At 42.7% G+C, this 24,064-nt stretch overlaps 1 protein-coding gene across 1 annotated transcript; it reads right to left on the bottom strand.

The window, feature by feature from the left end:
* Window positions 1–21,093: 21,093 nt before the first annotated feature.
* Window positions 21,094–22,228, bottom strand: LOC147452537 (RING-H2 finger protein ATL16-like). Its single transcript, XM_086518962.1, has one exon. The coding sequence runs from the start codon at window positions 22,150–22,152 to the stop codon at window positions 21,415–21,417; it is 738 nt and encodes a 245-aa protein (XP_086375088.1). The 5' UTR covers window positions 22,153–22,228; the 3' UTR covers window positions 21,094–21,414.
* Between the last annotated feature and the right edge of the window lie 1,836 nt (window positions 22,229–24,064).

Genomic DNA, 24,064 nt, shown 5'->3' with positions numbered 1-24,064 from the left:
AAATCTATGGCTATTCTCCTAGAGAATACAAGAGGGGAGGACATCACAATTCTTACCCTTCATGGCGAAGGTCACAAAAGCTAAAGAAGTTCAAAGAGGGAGGACAGAGTATCTCTTTTCTCACCTATGATGGCACCTTTGGTGCTACCAACAAAGTATTGGCCTTCATCCAACAATTTGTTGCGGCCTTTGGAGACGAGGGCTTCACGGAGTCCTCCAAGCTACACCATGTAGCTATGCACTTCCAAAAATTAGCTCATCAATGGTGGGATAGCCTTCGTGGCAACGGCGAAGCTCCAAAGACATGGAAAACTCTACGAGTTTCCATCATGAAGCAATTCCTTGCAATTGATGCAAAGGACAAAAGTGCTAACCAAATGGTGAAGTTTAAAGCTTCTCTCTCATGAGTCTATCCACAAATATGTGGACAAGTTTTGGGATTTACATCTCAAGACTACTATCCTTCAAAAGATAGACTTTTTGGTGCAAAAGAAAAAATTATGTGCGGGATTACCCAAAGAGATGGCCGAGTATGTCAAATCTCAACGGCCTGGTTCTATCACCAAAGTAATCCACCACACCATGTTTGCTTCGCGCATCAATTTCCAACAAGGGTCTAGATGGAATGTCAACCCATGGAAAATAAAGACAAAAGTGATGCCAAGGGGAAATCCAATGCCCAAAATTCCTCCCAAGGCCATCCCAACAACAACAAAACAATCGGTCCAAGGAGAAGGGAGTTTACAAAGGTAAATATAAACTCTCTCCTACAGAGCTAGAAGATTTTCGTAAGGACCATAGATGTTTTAATTGTGGGGATCAAGGCCATGGTTATCGTCCTTACCCTAAGAGAATTTCCCGCAATGAGACTCCTAGAGCCTCTATGTTTGAAGCTTATGCTCATTGCCAAGGATTTATCATTTCCTATGCTTAGGGAAAGATGCAAGAGTATGATTCCTTTATTTTGTTTGACCCTGGTTCAACTCAAAACTTCATATCCATGGAGTTGACCACTAAGCTAGGCATACAAGCCCACAAGATGGGAGATACATTGAAAGCCAATGGAGCTAGATCAAGGGACAAGACGTCTCAGTTACTTCCTTAATTGGAAAATTAAGGCTTCATGTACAAAGCTATGTGGACAAAAAGGATTTCTTCATCTTCCCTCCCAAACATGAGAATGTTATCGTTGGGGCACCATGGTTTAACCGCATGGCTTCCAACATGAAGTTCCTTGAAAGGAGAATCTACTTCATCTACAGGGAAAAGAGCATGTACATGGATGCTAATGAGTTGGGAACACCATATCTCTGCAATAAAGGGAATCAAGAGGAATTAGAGTTGTCTAATTTTCTAAATGGATTCCAAGATGTTTTCATTGATGACATCCCTAGTGAGCTATCTCTAAAATGAGGGATGATGACCATGCAATTGAGCTCCTATCAAGAAGCTCACCGCCTAACAAGACTCCTTATCGAGTTTCACAAGCTCAGCAAGAGAAGATCATGAGGCAAGTTCATGAATTCATATAAAAAAAATGGAATGGTGAGGTCTAGCTCCTCTCCATTTTGTTCACCATTTCTTTTAGTGCAAAAGAAAGACGACACATATCACATGTGTGTCAACTATAGAGCCTAAATAAGATCACTATCAAAAATATATTTCTTGTGCCATGGGTAGAAAATATATTTGATAATCTACAAGTTTTGGCCTGACAAATGCTCCAGACGCATTCAAACTCATGATGGTGGACAAAAATCTTTAGGCCATCCAAATTCTCTTGAAGCATACAAGCGACACCTCCAGATAACCTTTCAAGTTGTGAGAGAGAATAAGCTTTTCATTAATCAAAAGAAAAGTGATTTTTTTTTATACAAGAGATTCAATACTTAGGTCACATTATCTCTAAAGATGGCACCGGTATGGATGCAACAAAATCAGAGGTAATAAAAAGATGGCCTAATCCAAGGAATCTACAAGAGGTACGAAGCTTTGTAGGTATGTATGCCCATTACATGACTTAACAAAAAAGAACGTTAAGTATTCATGGACTGCAAAAGTGCAAGAAGCCTTTGAAGAAGCTTAAGGAGAATCTTATCTCTCAATGTGTGATGACACTGTTAGATCTTTCAAAGCAATTTGAGGTCCAATGTAATGCTTGTGGTAATTGCCTTGGAGCTATTTTGCTTCAAGAAGGGCATGCCATAGCATATGAGAGTCAAAGACTCAACTTCGATAAGTGAGTATTGGGCAAATACAAAAAAGAGCTACTAGCTATTCTATATGCCCTAAACACGTGGAAACACTGTCTATTGGGGACTCCATTCATCCTACGAATGGATCACAAAGCCTCAAGAACTTCATGATGCAAACCAAGCTCTCCGACAAACAAATGAGGTGGGAAATTTTTCTTTTGCAATTTAAATATCATTTCGCTCACATTGTTGGCAAGCACAATCAAGTGGTCGATGCACTTTCACAATGACCAAGGGTAAATGTGGTGTCTATAGCAACTCACAATCATATATCTTTTATGATAGATGAGTATGCTACTGACCAAGACTTTAAGTATGTAATTACAACCTTTGCAATAGGGAAAAAATAAGAACCATTCACCTTGAAGGATGGTTATCTTCCAAACGGCAATAGGCTATGTGTTAATCACCCATACAATACGAAAGTCATGTATGAATCCCATACTTCTCCTTATGCGGGGCAAAGAGGGACTCCATAGTCTACTCTTCGAGGAGTAGAAATGTATTTTTGTTGGTCTACTATGAAAAGTAAACATACAAGAGTATGTTTCAAAATGCGTGGTATACCAAAAGTTGAAAATTGATCGAGGGAAGCAACTTGGATTGTTTCAATCAACATGCTTAACAAGAAATTACACTCTATGCTTGTCAAAAAGACTATTAAGGCACGTCAAATGGCAACCCTCTTCAGATCTCAAATTTTCAAGCATCATGGATTTCCAACATCCATAGTGTCGGCCAAAGATCCTAGAATGACCAATAAGTTCTAGAAGGGTCTCTTTGAGAATCTAGGAAGTAGATTAAATTTGTCTTTTGGCCTATCATCCACAAACGGATGACCAAAGTGAAATAACTAATCTAACGATTCTTGATATACTAAAAGCCTATGTCATGGAAGTAGATCAATGTTCTCAATGATAGAAGTACCTACCTCTTATTGAGTATGCGTACAATGATATTGTACATACTTCTATGGGGAAAGTACCTTTTGAGGTTAAAGAAGGAAGATCCAAAAGTCCCTTACTACTTAAAGTACATGGGAAGATCTTCGCTGCTAATGAATATAGCCGAGACCTACAAGAATCTTTTTCCAAAGATTAAAGGGGCTATATCCATCTCACATGAAAGGCAAAAAGGGTTGCTGCTAATAAGCACAGAAGAGTCTTAGCCTTTAAGGAAAATGATTGGTTCTTGCTAAAGTTCCTCAAGGCTCATCTGAGGCATAGTACGGGCAAGAGTCCTACAGCCCACCAAGAGTATGATGCTAAACTAGCAAAAAGATACTATGGTCCTTAAAATTCTTAAGCCAGTCAATGAGATGGCTTATCAATTGACGTTGCCCAACCATTGGCTCATGCACAATGTTTTCCATGAGAACCTACATAAGCCTTACAAAGGAGCATCATCAAAAGAAGCAATAGTTGCAGACCCTCCAAAAATCAAAGATCAAGAAGAAGTACTTCAATCTAAGTCCATCCTATAACATGAATAAAAGGTATTAAGAAACGGTACGATTATCTGACGATATCTTATTAAGTTAAAGAATTATCCTTTTTAAGATGCTAAATGGATGCAAGTAACCTAGCTTAAGGATAATATGAACCTTGTGAATGCTTACAATGCTACACTAGAGTAAGCATATGAAAATGCATTTTAAATGAAAATTTTTTTTGTCTTATAAAACTAGTTCTCTTTTTATTGTGCACAAATTTAAGAAGTATGCATGCTTAAAATCATGTTTGGGATGATGACGTCTCTCAAACACCATGTAGAATTCGTCACTCTACTTGGGAGGATGAAATGGACTAAAGAGCAGACATGCTTGCGGAAGCTATGTCTCCCAAGCACCCAATGGATTAGTCATCCATCTTGGAATGATGTCGTAGGGTAAAAAGGGATCCTCTACCCGCTAAGACAAATTGACTAATGACTATGACTTTATCTCTTTTACCTCATGGTCGAGGACGACTATGATTTCAAGAGAGAGGTAATGTCATTAAATATCTAATATCTAACCAACCCAAATGATTTTCTCATATTAAACTAATCATTTAATATGGGATAATAAACGGGAACAAGGGTTAGAATATAGACATGTTCTTATTGACCTATCTCCACACGAGGCCAATGGTAAAGGGGCCCAAATGAGAGATGGCATGTCAAAGAGCAAGGCTAACTAATGAAGCTTAAAAGACCTTAGGGTTAGCTTCATTAAAGAGCTCCAATGGTTAGTGTTAAAAGTCCTTTCATCTTAAGCAAGCTAGGACTGAGCATGGGGTGGGAACCCAACTTAAACTTAAGCAAGCTAGGATGTGCTTGAGGTGGGAACCTTAAGCAAGCTAGGGTTGTGCTTGAGGTGGGAACCCGACCTAAACTTAAGCAAGCTAGGGCTGTGCTTGAGGTGGAAACCCGACCTAAACATAAACAAGATAGGGTTGTGCTTGAGGTGGGAAATCCACCTAAGGTGCTTGTCATGCTTGATGACTAAGGTACTTGAGGTACTTGTCACATTTAATGAGGAATTTTCTTGAGAAGCTTTCTATCCATGGGGGGTAAGATGCTTGAGTCAAAAAGAGAACCTACACACTTAATGAGGAAGTTGCTTGAGAAATTTCCTATGCATAAAAATCTCAAAGTTAGGGGAATTCTAAAAGAGCACATGGGACACATGTCAGACTCTCACTAAACTTAACCACATGATGTGCTTGAATGCTATTGGTTGGGCTAAAGAGGGTTTCAATGAGCTTGCAGCATGTAGAAAGTTTTCCAAATCAAGGAAAGGGGGTGCTAGGGGGATATACTCCACACACATACTCATTTGCAAGGCCATTCTCACTTGGTGAAAGTTGAGGAACACCACCTCCTTCTCCAAGCTTGTGAGAGTGAAAGCCTACACGACCACTCTTGGCTATGGAATGCAAATCCTGTTGGGGTATAAAGCCCAATGTGGTTCGCCCAGGTAAGTGGGCGGGCCGCTAGGTATGTACACATATTCTTTTGTAAAAACCTAATAAGAACTCACTATGCTCTACACATTACAGTAGAGCGAGTTCACCATATCGTTGTGCTCTTCTTCTCTCACTCTCTCTCGCGTCGCACTTTCGCTCGTACTCCTTCAACTGGTATCAGAGCTCAGATCGAGGCTCGGGGCAGCACTGCAGGAGGCTAGAGTCACCAACTCAGATTGGAGTGAAATTCGACAGGCGAAGACACGGCCCCAAATCTCGTGGGATAGCCCGAAGGGCTAGGTGTTGTCAGATTTTCATTCTGAGGTCATCTCGGCCACCGTTCGGCTTCGACAAAGGTCTGCGCAGGCCATTTTCGACTACGTGGTCTCGACGGGTGCAGATCCGACTCTGCAAATTTGGGGTTTTCGGCCTACGACTGCAGGTGCTGAGGATATCGACACTCCCAGAGTGTTGATTTGTGGCTGTCTACACATCGAAGGATGGCTCACAGTTCTTGGAGGCATGTCACATACGACACGGGCGCATTTACACACAGACTATAGGCGACATCCACTAGTTCATCAGGTAGCTTGTGTTTGCTGCTTGATATTCCAGATTTCATCCTGACATTGCAGGTACTTCCACATGGGATGTATTGTCAAAGATGATGTATGTCTGTTGAGGGTTTGCTGGCTGTGAGTCACACAGCAAACAACCGCTGCGGCGGTTACAGCATACAATGGGAAATTTGTGGATGTATGACTTTGTGGGAAGTCTATGTACTGTCAGATTTACTGCAGCCTTTGTTGAGGGTCGAGTGAGGTTTTATTGAGCTGGGGGATTCTCGAATGTTGAGATCCTTTCGGTGATACAGGTCTTGGAGCGATCCCTCTAGCACCCTTAGATAGGCAGCTAGGATGTATTGACTGTAAGTTAGACATTTGGGATTGCATCTTTGCTTTACTGCCGTTGAGGCATTGTCGCAGTCTATGCTTACAGGACAGTGACAGGATAGTGAGAGACAGTACAGGTGCAGGACAGGTTTACCCGCAGCTTACAGTGTCAGAGAGACAGTGTTTTTTGAGCTGTTTTTTGGTCTGTTTTTAGTACACTAGAGCCATTTTACAAAGGAGACTCTGCCGAAATTTATGCAGAATGTGAAGCTTTCTTGGTTCATTTGACAGGTTGATATTGGTTCAGAGGTCAGTTTACAGGGGAAACTCTGCCGAATGTTTCCAAGAAAAGTAAACTACTGTGAAGCGTAGCTATGGCTGGATCATAGGACACTGCTCTTTACAATATCAAGAAGCTGGATGGAACCAATTTCCCATTGTGGAAGAAGCAGATTTGGTACGTGTTGGTACAAAAGAAGCAGATAAAACCTATAAAGCTCAAGGGGATAAAACCAGAAGATATGGACGAAGATGATGGAGCGAAATGGATGAATTGGCACTTTCTACCATTATGCTGACTTTGGCAGAAAGCGTTTACTTCAATGTAGCAGACGATATGTCGGCTTATCAAGCATGGTTAAAGCTGAGTGATCTTTATGAGAAGCAGAGTGCAACTTCACAGGTATACTGGCTTAAGAAGCTTGTTGACTTGAAGATGAAAGAAGGGACACCTATGTCCAATCATCTGAATGAATTCGACACAATCTATAGTCAGTTGTCAGCTCAAGGTGTCAAGTTTGATGAACCTGTTAGAGCTATGTTCCTGTTGATCACATTGCCGGAAAGTTGGGACACTTTTCGCACAGCTTTGAGTAATTCTGCACCTCCAGATGGTTTGAACATAGCAGGTGTAGAAGGAAGTCTACTTACTGAAGAAACCAATAGAAAGACAATGGACAAAGGCAAAGGAACAGCCTTAGTTGTCAGGGGAAGGACCAAAGAAAAGTACAAAGGTGGAAAGAGGAATCAGTCTCGTAGCAAGTCCCGCAGTGCTAAAGGCAAGAGTGACATAGAATGCTACCATTGTGGCAAGAAGGGTCACATGAAAAGAGACTGCAGAGAATGGAAAGCAGAAAAAGGCAAAGAGAAAGCTGAAGACCATGGTGAGAAGAACAAGTCCTCAGTGAAGATTCTAGAAATAAATGTGACAAACACTGTTGCAGAGGATGACAGTCTAGTGTCAGGAGACATCTACTTCTTGAAGAATACAATGGACTCAGCTCTTCTTACAGCATCTGATGGAAATGCACTGAGTGACTGGATTATAGACTCAGGGGCATCACTTCATGTGTCTCCAAACAAGGAGTGGTTTACTTCTTATGTGACTACTAAAGATCATGTTCGGCTAGGCAATGGGCAGACATGTGAGATCTTAGGTGTTGGAGATGTTCAATTGAAGTTTCAGAATGGCTCTTCTTTCACGCTGAAGAATGTGAGACATGTTCCCGCAATTACAAAGAGCTTGATCAGCACAGGTTTACTTGATGATGCTGGCTACGTCACCACTTTTGGACAGAACATGTGGAAGATATCCAAGGGTTCTATGACAGTAGCACATGGAGTAAAGTCTGGAGGACTTTACATGATTTATGTATCAAATGTCTCTAAAAATGTAATCAATGTAACCGAGCAGCCGAACGTTTCTTTGTGGCATAGCCGGTTAGGACATATGTCCAAGAAGGGAATGGAAATCTTGTCTCGTTCTGGTTATTTGCCTGGCTTTTCATTTAATGATTTTGAATTCTGTGAACATTGTCTGTATGGTAAGCAAACACAGCAGCCACATAAGCATAGAAGCAGTAGAAGAGATACACAGTTGGCACTTGTTTATAGTGATTTGTGTGGACCTATGCCTAACCTATCTCTAGGGGGAGCTTCTTACTTTATGACATTTATAGATGATTACTCGAGGAAAGTATGGGTTTACTTTCTCAAGCACAAGGATGAAGCGTTTAGTGTTTTCAAAACGTTTGTGACACTTGTGGAGAATCAGAGTGGCAAGAAGCTTAAATGCTTACGCACTGACAATGGTGGAGAGTATGTTTCAAAGGCCTTTCAAGACTTTTGTGAGTCAAAAGGTATAAAACGTGAACTTACTGCTCCTTACAATCCTCCTCAAAATGGTGTTGCTGAGAGGATGAATAGAACCATACAAGAGAAGGTCAGAAGTATGTTGTCTAATGCAAAGCTGCCAAATGGGTTTTGGGCTGAAGCTGTATCAACAGCTGTTCATCTTGTAAATAGATCTCCTAGCAAGGTTTTGCAGAAGGATTCAGTGCCAGAGATGGTATGGTCAGGCAAAATGCCCTCATACAAGCATCTCAGAGTCTTTGGCTGTGAGGCATATACTCACGTTCCAAAGGAATTTAGGAACAAACTTGAGCCAAAGAGTAGAAAGTGCATCTTTCTAGGCTATGGTAATTCTGGTGAGATGGGGTACAGACTTTGGGATCCCGAATCCAGAAAGGTTGTCCACAGCAATGATGTTCACTTTAATGAATCCAAATATCATTCTAAAACAGAGAGGGTTGAGGAGATTAGAAGAGTTGTCTTCCAAGAAGATGGACCTGCACGTGCAAGACAAAATGTCAGGGCTCAAGAGGAGCAAGGACATGATAGAGTGGAACCACAGGTTGTGGCTGAGCCTGAGCCACCTATTGTGCGTAGATCTGGACGTATCACGCGACCTCCTGATAGGTTTGTTCCATCTATGAACTATGTCATGTTGACTGATTGCAATGAGCCTTCATGTTACAAGGAAGCAGTGCAAATGAAGGACTCCGGGAATTGGCAATTGGCCATGCAGTCAGAGATGACAGCTCTGCATAAAAACAAGACATGGAAGCTAGTTAAATTACCACAGGTCAAAAAGGCTCTACCTTGTAAATGGGTTTACAGGTATAAGATCACCGCTCATGATAGTCAGCCAAAGTACAAAGCAAGGCTTGTTGCCAAGGGCTTTAAGCAAGAACAAGGCATTTACTTTGATGAAGTCTTCTCTTCGGTGGTCAAGATGACTACATTGAGATGCTTTCTTGCGTTGGTTGCCATATTAGATTTGGTGTTGCACCAAATGGATGTCAAGACATCGTTCTTGCATGGTGATTTAGATGTGGAAATTTACATGCAGCAGCCAGAAGGGTTTGTTGAGAAAGGCAAGGAAGATTGGGTATGCCAGTTGTTAAAGAGTCTTTATGGCTTAAAACAATCACCGAGGGCATGGTACCATAAATTCCACAAGTTTATGCTTTCTCAAGGCTACAAACGTAGTGAGTTCGATCACTGTCTATATACAAAGAAGGCTAAGGATGGCAGTTGGGGGAGGCTATCACTTCAGTCGTGAATGCCTGGCAAACAAGAGCCTTGATTTAGTGAAGATTCCTACGTCAGAGAACACAGCAGATGCACTCACTAAGAGTCTCTCCAGCCATCAGTTTCAACACTGTCGTAAGTTGATGGGCATTGGGTGAAGAGTGGTGCTCTTCCATTTTTACAGTCTCCCACATTGGCCATCAAGTGGGAGAATGTTAGGTTTAATGGCCATGTGGCCGACCGCCCATCACTAACTGCCGCTAACCCTAAGTGTACATCTATACACTTGTGTGAGCCACTAACACTAAGTACAATGTGTATTGTGCCTTAGTGCATAAGATAAGAGAAGAAAGAAAGGGGGCATACAGTACGTTGGCTCTCCCCCTTCAACCTGTGTGTGGCTATGGTGGTGTGTGTGTGAGTGTGTGCGTGTGTATTCTTCTTCCGTTGTGCTCCCAGCTCCTCCCCATCATCTGGTATCAGAGCGGTTTCATTCCCGAAATCGTTTCCACGCGCGCGCACTTTTAAGAGTGCAAACAGGATTCCGATTTCTCCATTGGCAAGTTCAGCTTCCCGAGAGCGTTTCCACCAGGCGTCCTGGAGTTTTACCCCCCTTTGCATATTTCTGACACACGAGGCGGTGTAGTCTCTGTGTATTTGCAGCCATGTTTGGAGCGAGAGACGAGGCATGTCTCTCTTGCAGATGTGCTGCATGGAGAGCATGTTGTGCATTTGTCTTGTGATGATTTTCACGCAGACAGTGGTATCTCTGGGGATGCACAGCTTTGTCAGTCATTAGTTGAGATGACATCGATTGAGCCAGAGACCGATGCATTGTTCTATGATGCATCTGATACGTTTGAGGGCGACACTGTCCTTCAGACAAATGTGTGTGATTGTAGTGGTGCTGATTTTTTGGTTTTGCAATCATTCTCAGCAGATATGCCTTTGCCAGAGGATGCTGACATAGTGATGCATAGTCAGGTGGTTCTTGATGAGGATGCATATGGCACTGAGGTTGATGACAGGGATAGGTTGGCACACATAGTGCATGTTTCGTCGGCTTTTCGGTCTCTCATGTCTGACCTTTTGGTTTCGAGACCTGACCTTGCTTATGCGGTTGGTGCATTTGCAGTGGGAGTTGTCAGTCGTGCGATGACTGACACTGGCATTGTGCATTGTGGAGCCATGCAGGTTGTCACTCGATACCTGCATCAGGAGTGTCATTGTAGCTCTAGCCGTAGGGGTATGCATGTTGCATCTACACTAGAGCAGTTACAGAGTGAGCCAGTGGGTATAGGTTGAGAGTCGTCTTCTCTCACCTCTTGTATATACTACTTGTAGGCTAGTCTTCTCGCCACTTATCGGCACATAGCCTTTAGTGGGAGAATGTTAGGTAAAGGCGGTGTTCCTCACCGTGCTTTACCTGTGTCCGTCGACCAGTGTCCAACCGCCCACATTTATCTCCTTATTCTTTATACATACAAAGAATAAGGAGCTTTCACTCACATTCTCACATGGTGCCCACACAGTGAGATTTGGGAGCTCCACCCCACATCCTGTTTCCTCCTCTCTGTCTCCCTCTCTCTCCTTCTCACTCTCCGCACACGCACCGCATCCGTGCACTCACACGGTCCCCCATCCAATAGGCATTTGTATTATAGTTTCTCCCATCAAGAGAGACTTGGTACAATACAATCTTTGTGCTCCTTGTGACCTACGTGATGAAATGAAGATGGAAAGCTTCATGCATCACAAGCATGACATAAACCTGTAGAAAGCATTAACTATCCCAAGCCTCAGTCCCAAGGCCTCAAACACCTTCGAAGGTGGAGAGAGCTAGCAGGGAATGAGGATAGGGAAGAGGAAGAAGAAACATTCCATAAGAGAAAGAAATAGTTCCTCACTTATCATTACTCTTCTTGCTAGCATACAAAATAGCATAGTAATGAAGATGGAGAAGATGGCAAGCTTAAGCATTGAAGCATGACTCTTGGTTGGATTTGCATTCCATAGCCAAGAGTATTGATGTAGGCATTCACTCTCACAAGCTTGGAGAAGGAGGTGGTGTTCCTCAACTTTCACCAAGTGAGAATGGCCTTGCAAATGAGTGTGTGTGTGGAGTATATCCCCCTAGCACCCCCCTTCCTTGCTTTGGGCAAACTTTCTACATGATGCAAGCTCATTGGACCCCTCTTTAACCCAACCAATAGCATTCAAGCACATCATGTGGTTAAGCTTAGTGAGAGTCTGACCTGTGTCCCATGTGCTCTTTTAGAAATAGTTCCTCACTTATCATTACTCTTCTTGCTAGCATACATAAATATAGCATAGTAATGAAGATGGAGAAGATGGCAAGCTTAAGCATTGAAGCATGACTCTTGGCTGGATTTGAAGGAGTACGAGCGGAAGTGCGACGCGAGAGAGACTGTGAGAAGAAGAGCACGACGATATGGTGAACTCGCTCTACTGTAATGTGTAGAGCATAGTGAGTTCTTATTAGGTTTTTACAAAAGAATATGTGTACATACCTGGCGGCCCGCCCACTTACCTGGGCGACCACATTGGGCTTTATACCCCAACAACCTCCCACTTAAAGTCCAATGTGGTACTTTAAGTGTGAGAGAAGCTACTATACAAGCTAATATACAAGAGATGTAGAGAAGTGATGTACTACCCTACACCTAACTGCTTGCGAAAATGCGCAAAGCTCTCTGAGGGAAGTCCTTTTGTAAGTAGATCAGTAGGATTTTTTGTGGTGTGAACTTTGACAAGCTGAAGTTGCTTATCCTCGAGCATTTCCCTGATGAAATGATACTTCACATCCACATGCTTTGTCTTTGAGTGATAAACTGGATTGCGAGCCAATTGTATAGCACTTTGACTATCACAATATAACACAGGCATCTCTTCTTTGATTCCCAAATCTGTTACTAGTCGATTAAGAAAAATTGATTCTTTGCATGCCTCTGATGCTGCAACATATTCAGCCTCTGTAGTAGACTGAGTAACACAATCTTGTAATCTAGAACGCCATGATACTGCTCCACCAGCCAATGTAAAGACAAACCCTGACGTAGACCTTCGGTTGTCTAAGTCACCTACATAATCTGAGTATGTAAAACCCTTTACACTTAGCTCCTGACTCCCATAGCATATACGCATACTCTTTGTAGCTTTCAGGTATCTCAATATTCCTTTCACTGCCTCCCAATGTTTCTTGCCTGGGTTTGACATGTATCGACTTACTACTCCCACTGCAAATGCAATGTTTGGGCCAGTAGCAATCATTGCATACATCAAACTACCCACTGCAGACGCATATGGAATCTTATACATTTCAGCCTTTTCTTCCTCAGACACAGGACAATCTTGTTTGCTAAGTTTCACATATGGTGGCAATGGAACACTCAGTGCCTTTCCCTTCTCCATATTGAAATGTTGCAAAACCTTGTCAATATACTCTTTTTGAGATAACCAAATCAACTTCTTTGATCTGTCTCTCTCAATGCGCATACCAAGTATATGACTTGCCTCACCCATGTCTTTCATGTCAAACGATTTTGCCATCTTTGACTTCAAAGCTGAAATTTCTTCCAAGTGCTTGCCAGCAATCAACATGTCATCCACATACAAAATAAGGATTAGCCAACTGCCATCCTTAGCCTTCTTTGTATATAGACAGTGATCGAACTCACTACGTTTGTAGCCTTGAGAAAGCATAAACTTGTGGAATTTATGGTACCATGCCCTCGGTGATTGTTTTAAGCCATAAAGACTCTTTAACAACTGGCATACCCAATCTTCCTTGCCTTTCTCAACAAACCCTTCTGGCTGCTGCATGTAAATTTCCACATCTAAATCACCATGCAAGAACGATGTCTTGACATCCATTTGGTGCAACACCAAATCTAATATGGCAACCAACGCAAGAAAGCATCTCAATGTAGTCATCTTGACCACCGAAGAGAAGACTTCATCAAAGTAAATGCCTTGTTCTTGCTTAAAGCCCTTGGCAACAAGCCTTGCTTTGTACTTTGGCTGACTATCATGAGCGGTGATCTTATACCTGTAAACCCATTTACAAGGTAGAGCCTTTTTGACCTGTGGTAATTTAACTAGCTTCCATGTCTTGTTTTTATGCAGAGCTGTCATCTCTGACTGCATGGCCAATTGCCAATTCCCGGAGTCCTTCATTTGCACTGCTTCCTTGTAACATGAAGGCTCATTGCAATCAGTCAACATGACATAGTTCATAGATGGAACAAACCTATCAGGAGGTCGCGTGATACGTCCAGATCTACGCACAATAGGTGGCTCAGGCTCAGCCACAACCTGTGGTTCCACTCTATCATGTCCTTGCTCCTCTTGAGCCCTGACATTTTGTCTTGCACGTGCAGGTCCATCTTCTTGGAAGACAACTCTTCTAATCTCCTCAAACCTCTTTGGTTTAGAATGATATTTGGATTCATTAAAGTGAACATCATTGCTGTGGACAACCTTTTTGGATTCGGGATCCCAAAGTCTGTACCCCATCTCACTAGAATTACCATAGCCTAGAAAGATGCACTTTCTACTCTTTGGCTCAAGTTTGTTCCTAAATTCCTTTGGAACGTGAGTATATGCCTCACAGCCAAAGACTCTGAGATGCTTGTATGAGGGCATTTTGCCTGACCATACCATCTCTGGCACTGAATCCTTCTGCAAAACCTTGCTAGGAGATCTATTTACAAGATGAACAGCTGTTGATACAGCTTCAGCCCAAAACCCATTTGGCAGCTTTGCATTAGACAACATACTTCTGACCTTCTCTTGTATGGTTCTATTCATCCTCTCAGCAACACCATTTTGAGGAGGATTGTAAGGAGCAGTAAGTTCACGTTTTATACCTTTTGACTCACAAAAGTCCTGAAAGGCCTTTGAAACATACTCTCCACCATTGTCAGTGCGTAAGCATTTAAGCTTCTTGCCACTCTGATTCTCCACAAGTGTCACAAACGTTTTGAAAACACTAAACGCTTCATCCTTGTGCTTGAGAAAGTAAACCCATACTTTCCTCGAGTAATCATCTATAAATGTCATAAAGTAAGAAGCTCCCCCTAGAGATAGGTTAGGCATAGGTCCACACAAATCACTATAAACAAGTGCCAATTGTGTATCTCTTCTACTGCTTCTATGCTTATGTGGCTGCTGTGTTTGCTTACCATACAGACAATGTTCACAGAATTCAAAATCATTAAATGAAAAGCCAGGCAAATAACCAGAACGAGACAAGATTTCCATTCCCTTCTTGGACATATGTCCTAACCGGCTATGCCACAAAGAAACGTTCGGCTGCTCGGTTACATTGATTACATTTTTAGAGACATTTGATACATAAATCATGTAAAGTCCTCCAGACTTTACTCCATGTGCTACTGTCATAGAACCCTTGGATATCTTCCACATGTTCTGTCCAAAAGTGGTGACGTAGCCAGCATCATCAAGTAAACCTGTGCTGATCAAGCTCTTTGTAATTGCGGGAACATGTCTCACATTCTTCAGCGTGAAAGAAGAGCCATTCTGAAACTTCAATTGAACATCTCCAACACCTAAGATCTCACATGTCTGCCCATTGCCTAGCCGAACATGATCTTTAGTGGTCACATAAGAAGTAAACCACTCCTTGTTTGGAGACACATGAAGTGATGCCCCTGAGTCTATAATCCAGTCACTCAGTGCATTTCCATCAGATGCTGTAAGAAGAGCTGAGTCCATTGTATTCTTCAAGAAGTAGATGTCTCCTGACACTAGACTGTCATCCTCTGCAACAGTGTTTGTCACATTTATTTCTTGAATCTTCACTGAGGACTTGTTCTTCTCACCATGGTCTTCAGCTTTCTCTTTGCCTTTTTCTGCTTTCCATTCTCTGCAGTCTCTTTTCATGTGACCCTTCTTGCCACAATGGTAGCATTCTATGTCACTCTTGCCTTTAGCACTGCGGGACTTGCTACGAGACTGATTCCTCTTTCCACCTTTGTACTTTTCTTTGGTCCTTCCCCTGACAACTAAGGCTGTTCCTTTGCCTTTGTCCATTGTCTTTCTATTGGTTTCTTCAGTAAGTAGACTTCCTTCTACACCTACTATGTTCAAACCATCTGGAGGTGCAGAATTACTCAAAGCTGTGCGAAAAGTGTCCCAACTTTCCGGCAATGTGATCAACAGGAACATAGCTCTAACAGGTTCATCAAACTTGACACCTTGAGCTGACAACTGACTATAGATTGTGTCGAATTCATTCAGATGATTGGACATAGGTGTCCCTTCTTTCATCTTCAAGTCAACAAGCTTCTTAAGCCAGTATACCTGTGAAGCTGCACTCTGCTTCTCATAAAGATCACTCAGCTTTAACCATGCTTGATAAGCCGACATATCATCTGCTACATTGAAGTAAACGCTTTCTGCCAAAGTCAGCATAATGGTAGAAAGTACCAATTCATCCATTTCGCTCCATCATCTTCGTCCATATCTTCTGGTTTTATCTCCTTGAGCTTTATAGGTTCTATCTACTTCTTTTGTACCAACACGTGCCAAATCTGCTACTTCCACAATGGGAAATTGGTTCCATCCAACTTCTTGATATTGTAAAGAGCAGTGTCCTATGATCCAGCCATAGCTACACTTCACAGTAGTTTACTTTTCTGGGAAAAATTCGGCAGAGTTTCCCCTGTAAACTGACCTCTGAACCAATATCAACCTGTCAAATGAACCAAGAAAGCTTCAGATTCTGCATAAATTTCGGCAGAGTCTCCTTTGTAAAATGGCTCTAGTGTACTAAAAACAGACCAAAAACCAGCTCAAAAAACACTATCTCTCTAACACTGTAAGCTGCGGGTAAACCTGTCCTGCACCTGTACTGTCTCTCACTGTCCTGTCACTTTCCTGTAAGCATAGACTGCGACAATGCCTCAACGGCAGTAAAGCAAAGATGCAATCCCAACTGTCTAACTCACAGTCAATACATCCTAGCTGCCTATCTAAGGGTGCTCGAGGGATCGCTCCAAGACCTGTCTCACCGAAAGGATCTCAACATTCGAGAATCCCCCAGCTCAATAAAACCTCACTCGACCCTCAACAAAGGCTGCAGTATGTCACACATCCACAAATTTCCCACTGTATGTTGTAACCGCTGCGGCGGTTGTTTGCTGCGTGACTCACAGCTAGCAAACCCTCAACAGACATACATCATCTCTGACAATACATCCCATGTGGAAGTACCTGCAATGTCAGGATGAAATCTGGAATATCAAGAAGCAAACACAAGCTACCTGATGAACTAGTGGATGTCGCCTACAGTCTGTGTGTAGATGCGCCCGTGTCGTATGTGACACGCCTCCAAGAACTGTGAGCCGTCCTTCGATGTGTCGACAGCCACAAATCAACACTCTGGGAGTGTCGATATCCTCAGCACCTGCATTCGTAGGCCGAAAATCCCAAATTTGCAGAGTCGGATCTGGACCCGTCGAGACCACGTAGTCGAAAATGGCCTGCGCAGACCTTTGTCGAAGCCGAACGGTGGCCGAGATGACCTCAGAATGAAAATCTTACAACACCAAGTCCTTCGGGCTATCCCACGAGATTTGGGGCCGTGTCTTTGCCTGTCGAATTTCACTCCAATCTGAGTTGGTGACTGTAGCCTCCTGCAGTGCTGCCCCGAGCCTCAATTTGAGCTCTGATACCAGTTGAAGGAGTACGAGCGGAGGTGCGACGCGAGAGAGAGAGAGTGCGAGAAGAAGAGCACGACGATATGGTGAACTCGCTCTACTGTAATGTGTAGAGCATAGTGAGTTCTTATTAGGTTTTTACAAAAGAATATGTGTACATACCTGGCGGCCCGCCCACTTACCTGGGCGACCACATTGGGCTTTATACCCCAACACTTTTATTTTGGCTGACGTGGTAGGTCAAGTTGTGTCTAAACCTGTGAATGGATTTAGGCTTGAAATTTTTTTGGGAGAAATAGGAGCCAATCAAGTCGATCATCATGTTAATGATATCATTGAGACGGGGACCATTTATGCATGCGAAGTACTTGAGAGGTTAAGTATTTGCAAGCGAGGTACGACTAAGAATACTCTACGTTTTATTGAGGCTGAAAGGATGTCAAGCTTACTCAACACTCTGTTGCTATTGGTTCGGATTCGTGAGTGGAGGACGACGAGATACACATGGTGGTATGCTCTGTGCACAAGACGCGCTACCAGAAACCCATGGTTCCTTACTCGAGTTCAAAGGAGGAGGTTGAAATGGTCACACCAACCAAGGTGTTACCTCCTTGTAAGGATCCTTGTAAGGAGGAGGTCTTCTAAGTTCTCAGATTATGCAATTCTAGATTTCAAGTATGATCTTGAGGATAATGAAGAGAATACTGCATGGTTGGGGAAAATAGGTATGTTGGAGTTTGCAAGGTTACCATGGGTAAGATGGAGGCAAAATCAAATAGCACCAGTATATCTAAATCATCTTCAAATATATTTAAAGCATCTTCACCTAAATGATGGCCACATATTTGGGAAATATTATCTGACAAAGGAATTGGTTGCCAAGGTGCTTGACATTTTGACTGGAGATGACAATGAGGTGGCTAAAGCTACTGATAAGGTAATGGTGAAAGTCTTTGGGCCATCTCAAGGTGAAAGAAATTATTACCCGATTGTCAAGGATGAAAATTCATGTTAAACTACAATAGGTAAGGTGGTTCATCGAGAGGTTTTTCTGTTAGTGAAGTCTGAATACATAAGTAGGGAGAATTATGGCATTTTGCTGGCAGCAGAGAGTGGTAGAAAGCTGAGATGGGCCAATATCCTGTATGATAGGATTAAGTTTGAATTTATACAAAGCAAAGGAGAAAGGATAGAACTACCAAAATGGGGCCTTATTTGGCTGCAACTTTTGAGCATGTTAATAATAAGAGTATGTTGTAGGGAAAAAAATTTAGATGGCAGGACAGTTACCTGAAGAATCAGGGTTTATACAAAGGAGAGAGAAGAGGTATAAGTTGCATTAGGACTAGAGAAAAATTCAAATGTCCAAGGATGTGGAAAATTTGATGGTGACAGGTTATTCCAAGACAGATTCTTTAAAAGCAATTAACGTGAGGTTGGACAGGGAGTTTGGGGATTTATTCCCTACATCTGTTTTGGAACAAAGTGAGAAACCAGTAGTCCCAGCGTTAGCTAAGAGTGGTTTAAACTCAAACTTAGTGAAAGAGAAAACTGCAGGGGAAACAACTATAGACAAGGGTGGAGCTTGTGGTATGGAAGATACTGGTATTGCTAAGACTTGTTTTTCAAATGTGTCATTTGTTGAAGTGGACCAGGCACGACATTTGGTGAAGAATATGTGGAACAACAATCTATCGACCTAACACTATTGAACAGGAGAATGATAGTCTCCATAGTGAATTGAAGCAAATAAAAGGGGATCACTCAAAGACACAAAAAAGGAAACTGAAGTTGTGACATTGCAAGAGAAAGTAAGGGAACTTACTAACATGCGTGAGGAGATGAAAAAGGAGTTATCTTTCTATAAGCAGGCGATTGCCATTAGAGAGAAGAATTCAATGAAGATCAAGGAATTGAGAGATGAATGGTTTGAGGTACTGCAAGGGAAGTTAAATGAATTGTCTAAGGTAAATGCTACTTTGGAGAGCAGTAATAGATTTTTGTTGAGTAGGGTAACAATTTGCAAGAAGGTGGAAGAAAAGATCAAAGAAATGTCAAATGGGGAGTTGGATGTTGAAGGCTGGTATTTGAATTCAGGGGATGTGGACAAAATGAAATAAAAATTGATGGATTACATGAAGATAGTGTGGGATCATATTAAAATGAGAATGTATGATGTGGTTACCAAGCCATACCAGGCCTTTGCTGAGGAAGAGGCTAAGGACAAAAATATTTGGTTGCAAAAGCAGCATACTGAACTAGAGGATCAATATGAACAGTTGAGGTATAAGGTGGAACAATATGTTCATGAACCAATGGGCGTTGATTGTGAGGTGGTATTGTTGGATAAAGTTGAGAATGAAGTTCAAGAGCAGATAACTGAAGATGCATTTGCAATAGCAGAACATGAGAGTGCAGCAGAACAACAGCATGTTGAAGAATCATTCTTGAACACTGTCAAGGAAGTGTTGGGTGAGAACATTAAAGAAGATACACTAGATGATGTAGGAGGTGAGATGGATGCAGGCATTGGTGGGGATGTTAGCAGATCAACTGAAATTGAAGATGTAGATAAGAAGGAGCAGCAAATTGAAGTTGAAGACCATTTTGATTTTGATTTGTCTCATCAAGGGATGATAGGTCCTCACAATGTTTGTTAAACATTGTCCACCGGGTGTGCCATGTGTTAGTGCCTGACATGTCAGTATTTACCTTTTACTTACTTTTTGGTAATAACTAAGGTTGAAGCTTTAAACCTTAAGGGCATATTAACATAAGTGCCTAAGTAGTTGTATTTACCCGAATAGTCTTATGGTGAGAGGGGCAATTATTCATGTGACACTCGTGCAGTTTGTTAGTTATTTAGCAGTTGTATTACCTTTTGTGTGTGTATCTTGGGGTTGACAATGAATACATAGTGACCAGTACCCTTCCTTTGTCAATCATGGTGTTTATTGTGCTTCTACTTTGCAGTTCTATGGTTTAATGTGTAGTTTTCTGTTGTCTTTATTCATGCACTACATGTTAGGGCTGCGAACCCCTAACAGTCTTGAAGCCATCTTGCAAAGTGACTTAGGTATCCTCTCTCTCTCTCTCTCTCTCTCTCTCTCAGATTGGCGGGTGTGAAAAACTCATGCATATGGAGAATAGAACACAGAGGTATTGATGCTAGAGAGGTATGGCCTTATGAGACTACGTAAGTGTCCCGTGATTGATTAGTCACGACATAGCAAGGAGAAGAGGTCCGGAGGTGCTTTCACCTCCATGGCTCCCACCATCGTGCAATGTAGAGGGAGGACTCCATGAGCCATGGCATAGTCAACATATGGGGGAGACCATTAACTACATTGGGGATTTGGGACATTTTTTCAAGGAGAAGAACAATAATATAATATTTATACGCCTTTGTGTGTTCTCCTATAAGGCCTCTTGAGAGGGTACCCCCACACGAAGGGAGGGTATTTGTAAAAATTACCCCTTCCCTCTCCACTAACTGCAGCTACAAAACAGAGGTCTTAACCCCTAGCCACTTGCACGTGTGCGTGACACAAAGTAGGTCACATCAATACCATCCCTCCCTCTTTTACAGCTACCTCCTCTACGTGTGTGTGTGTGTGGGGGTGGTTTTGGGCGGGGGGGGGGGGGGGGGGGGGGGGGGGGGGGCTAAGAGGCCAAAAACCTTTGTATTTAACTTTAGAAGGTATAAATATAAGAATCATCACACCAGCCAAGGTAAGAGAGAGGATAAAAACAAAACCTTTTGAAGTATCTCTTATGGTCTAATCAATGGCAATCATATTTCGGTACCACTTATAAATTTCTTGGAATAGCATTGAATACTTGCAAAGTATACAATTTATTGAGATAGAATTGAAATTTCAAAGTCTTAGTGAAGCCAAAAAAGATGTAAGACAACTTGCAATCCAAAGAATATATGAATTAATGTAAACGTAAAAACCAAAGTACAAAATTAGAAATGATTATACAAGAGGGGAGTCACATTTGTATGTTTGTTGTGTCTCACCTAGAATATTTTCTTCTCTCGAGAGTGCGGTGTTAATGCACCGTGCCAAAGCGGCTCTGTCCAAAGCTGCAGAGCCGCTTTACCACATTTTACCACGAGGGCGGGAAACAATGTTACCGCAAGGCTACCACCCCAAGACCTTATAGATTACAATAAAATTGGTGAAGGGGATGTGTACACAAAGTGGCATTGGCCCTTGACTTGATTTTAATGGGAGGTCTATTGTATGCCAAGCCGGCAGATGGGGCAAGTGGTGTGAGAAAAGAGCCACATATCGATGCATTTGACATGGAAGCAGTGGCTGCAAACCGGCAGCAGCTTCACGTCCTCGCCATCGACGAACTCGCTCAAGCAAATGGAGCACTCCCTCGCAGACATTGTCCCCTTACCTGTAGCTAATTGCAGCTTACTGCTATTAGAAGGCTGTCGATCGCCCTCTTCATCAGCGCCATCGCCGTTAGAGCTACCTGCATCTTTAATGGCGACCTTCCGAAAAGAGCCTGCATATCTCAGAACCTGCAGGCTCGCAATGCGCAATGCATCGGTCCCGCCACTTCGTTCACCGCTGCTGTCGTTCTCTAGAAGCTCCGCGTCGCGAACCCGCCTCGGATTGGTTGCTGCAGCGCTCCTCAGAAAGATGGTCTTGTAGGCGATGTAGTAGGTGAGGGCAAAAATGGACAAGCAGACGACTATCCCTGCGACATACACAATGGTGATGTTTCGATAGCCCCGTCTGATCAGAGTTTCTTGGGCGTCAGATTGATCGGCGGCGCCTGTATTATCTGCAGGCGATGTGGGTGCTTGATTTGGGGAATATGTGGGCGGCGCCATGTCTAGGGCTTCTCTCCCTTTAATCCGTATCGCTGCACACGCAGGGATTAGCAGAGCTTGATTCATTAGTGGTATAAGAAAGCTAACCAGCAGAAGCAGACAATTGGACTTCTCCATTTGGCGCATTCACTCTGCTCCTCTAATGCCAAATCCTGTGTGCGCGTGCGTGAGAGAGTGAACGAGAGAGAGAGAGAGAGAGAGAGAGAGGGGGGGGGGAGAAGGGGTAGTAGGGGGGAGAAGGGTTAGTAGCGTACTCCCTACCCCAGCTTGGAATGTCAACTACTAAACGATTATTTTCCCTACTAATTTTGAGACCCTTTCAAATGGGTTCATCTTAGACACGTATATCATTGACCTCCACTAACATTGAGCAACTATCTATTTTGACATACGCCCTCTCCCTTCCACTAACCAAGAGCTGCGTCTCACAAAATAAGATTTAGAAATTTTCTCATGTAGGAAAAGAGTCTTTTTTAGTGTTTTTCATACAATGCATAACATCATGAGCTTCTGCTCGAGAGGCACCACATACCTAGCTAGGTACGATTGGGGGCAGGGGACCGCAGGCCCCATCAGGCCGGCGGTCCCCTGCCCCCTATCGTACCTAGCTAGGTATGTGGTGCCTCCCTCACAGAAGCTCATGATGTTGAGGTAAAGTCACAATGTGGGAATTATTGTGAGAATTTGTCCAAAATTAAGTTCTTGTGAAACACATGCAACGTCGCGGAGCATGCTCGCTATGCACTTTTAAAGACAAGCATAGGATTGCGTTATCCGAGTGCGCTTGATGTAAATTTTTCACGATGAGAATGAAAGTCATGCTTGACCGTACTAGTTTTTGCCAAAAAGAGTCCATGCCCTATAAAATTCAGCATTTTTGCAAAACCTTGTTGCACCTAGAATGCAAGGAACATGCACTCCAAACCTTTGTCTTTGTTGAGAGACCCATGTTGTTGCAGTGCTTCGATGCTCCCTATGTGTTTCACATCCTCCGTGGGACACAGCTCTATTAAGAGAAACAGTTGCAAAACAAACGCATTACACGTATGCGTGTGCATGAGACTTGCTAAGTCACATCAGTTACTTCAACACCTCTTTTACAATGTACCCTAAGGCCTCAAGACTATGTAACACGGAGCATTAATTGAAGGGGGTAAAGGGATCCACGGCTCTGAAATCCACGCACAATAATCAAGCCAATCGCAGCCACACGTATCATGTCAAAAACTAAAACTGGACACGAATTAAACCCCCAAAACTCGGACAGTGCATGTTAACTCATAGTATAATCTCATAAAAACAATTGTGGGTACACACATATGCGCAGGTGAGGTGGTTAAGCCCATGAATCCCATGACCACGAGTGAGGTTGTGGGTTCAAATCCTAGGTCACGTACTGTGCCAAATTCTCCAGACCGCCTTGATTTTTGTGTTGCCTAGGTTTAGTTTCCCTGGAGATCCCACTCAACAATTCACCGTTCCTCTCTTCAACCCCCCTTCAATTAATGCTCAATGTTACTTAGTGTCGAGGTTCCAAACGCCATGATTTTGCGTGATAGTAGGACTGAGGACACAATCCACTAATGTGATAACATAATTTTTGCTATACATTGCACAATGACCATGGTGTCACATTGGTGTGAGAGAAGTTTTTGCAAAATCTATCAATATTTGTGTGTGTTCGACAGCTTTGGCAACAATGTCCAAAGTTGTAGACATAGAGGTTGTTGGACCGAGGACTCTCTTATGTGTGCACCCTTTGAATAACACATGTTGACTCTTGAGTTCAAGACTTCTCAGGTAGATCTAGCCTATCAGGCTTCTTGGGAGACATCAATACCCCCCCACACCTCTCTCTCTCTCTCTCTCTCTCTCTCTCTCTCTCTCTCTCTCTCTCACACACACACACACACACACACAAACGTGCAATAGAGGTATAACCAGACATAGAGAGTGCATTCATAGAAGTTTGATCCCATGATGTGACTTATTAGAGGGGTCTCACTGCATTAGTATGACTAGTACATCCAACGGCCTT

The sequence above is a fragment of the Adiantum capillus-veneris genome, chromosome 8, assembly GCF_014529385.1.
Source record: "Adiantum capillus-veneris isolate H3 chromosome 8, ASM1452938v2, whole genome shotgun sequence".
NCBI lineage: Eukaryota > Viridiplantae > Streptophyta > Polypodiopsida > Polypodiales > Pteridaceae > Adiantum > Adiantum capillus-veneris.
Note: the sequence above shows the minus strand (reverse complement) of the source record. Positions and strands in the feature narration are given on the sequence as shown.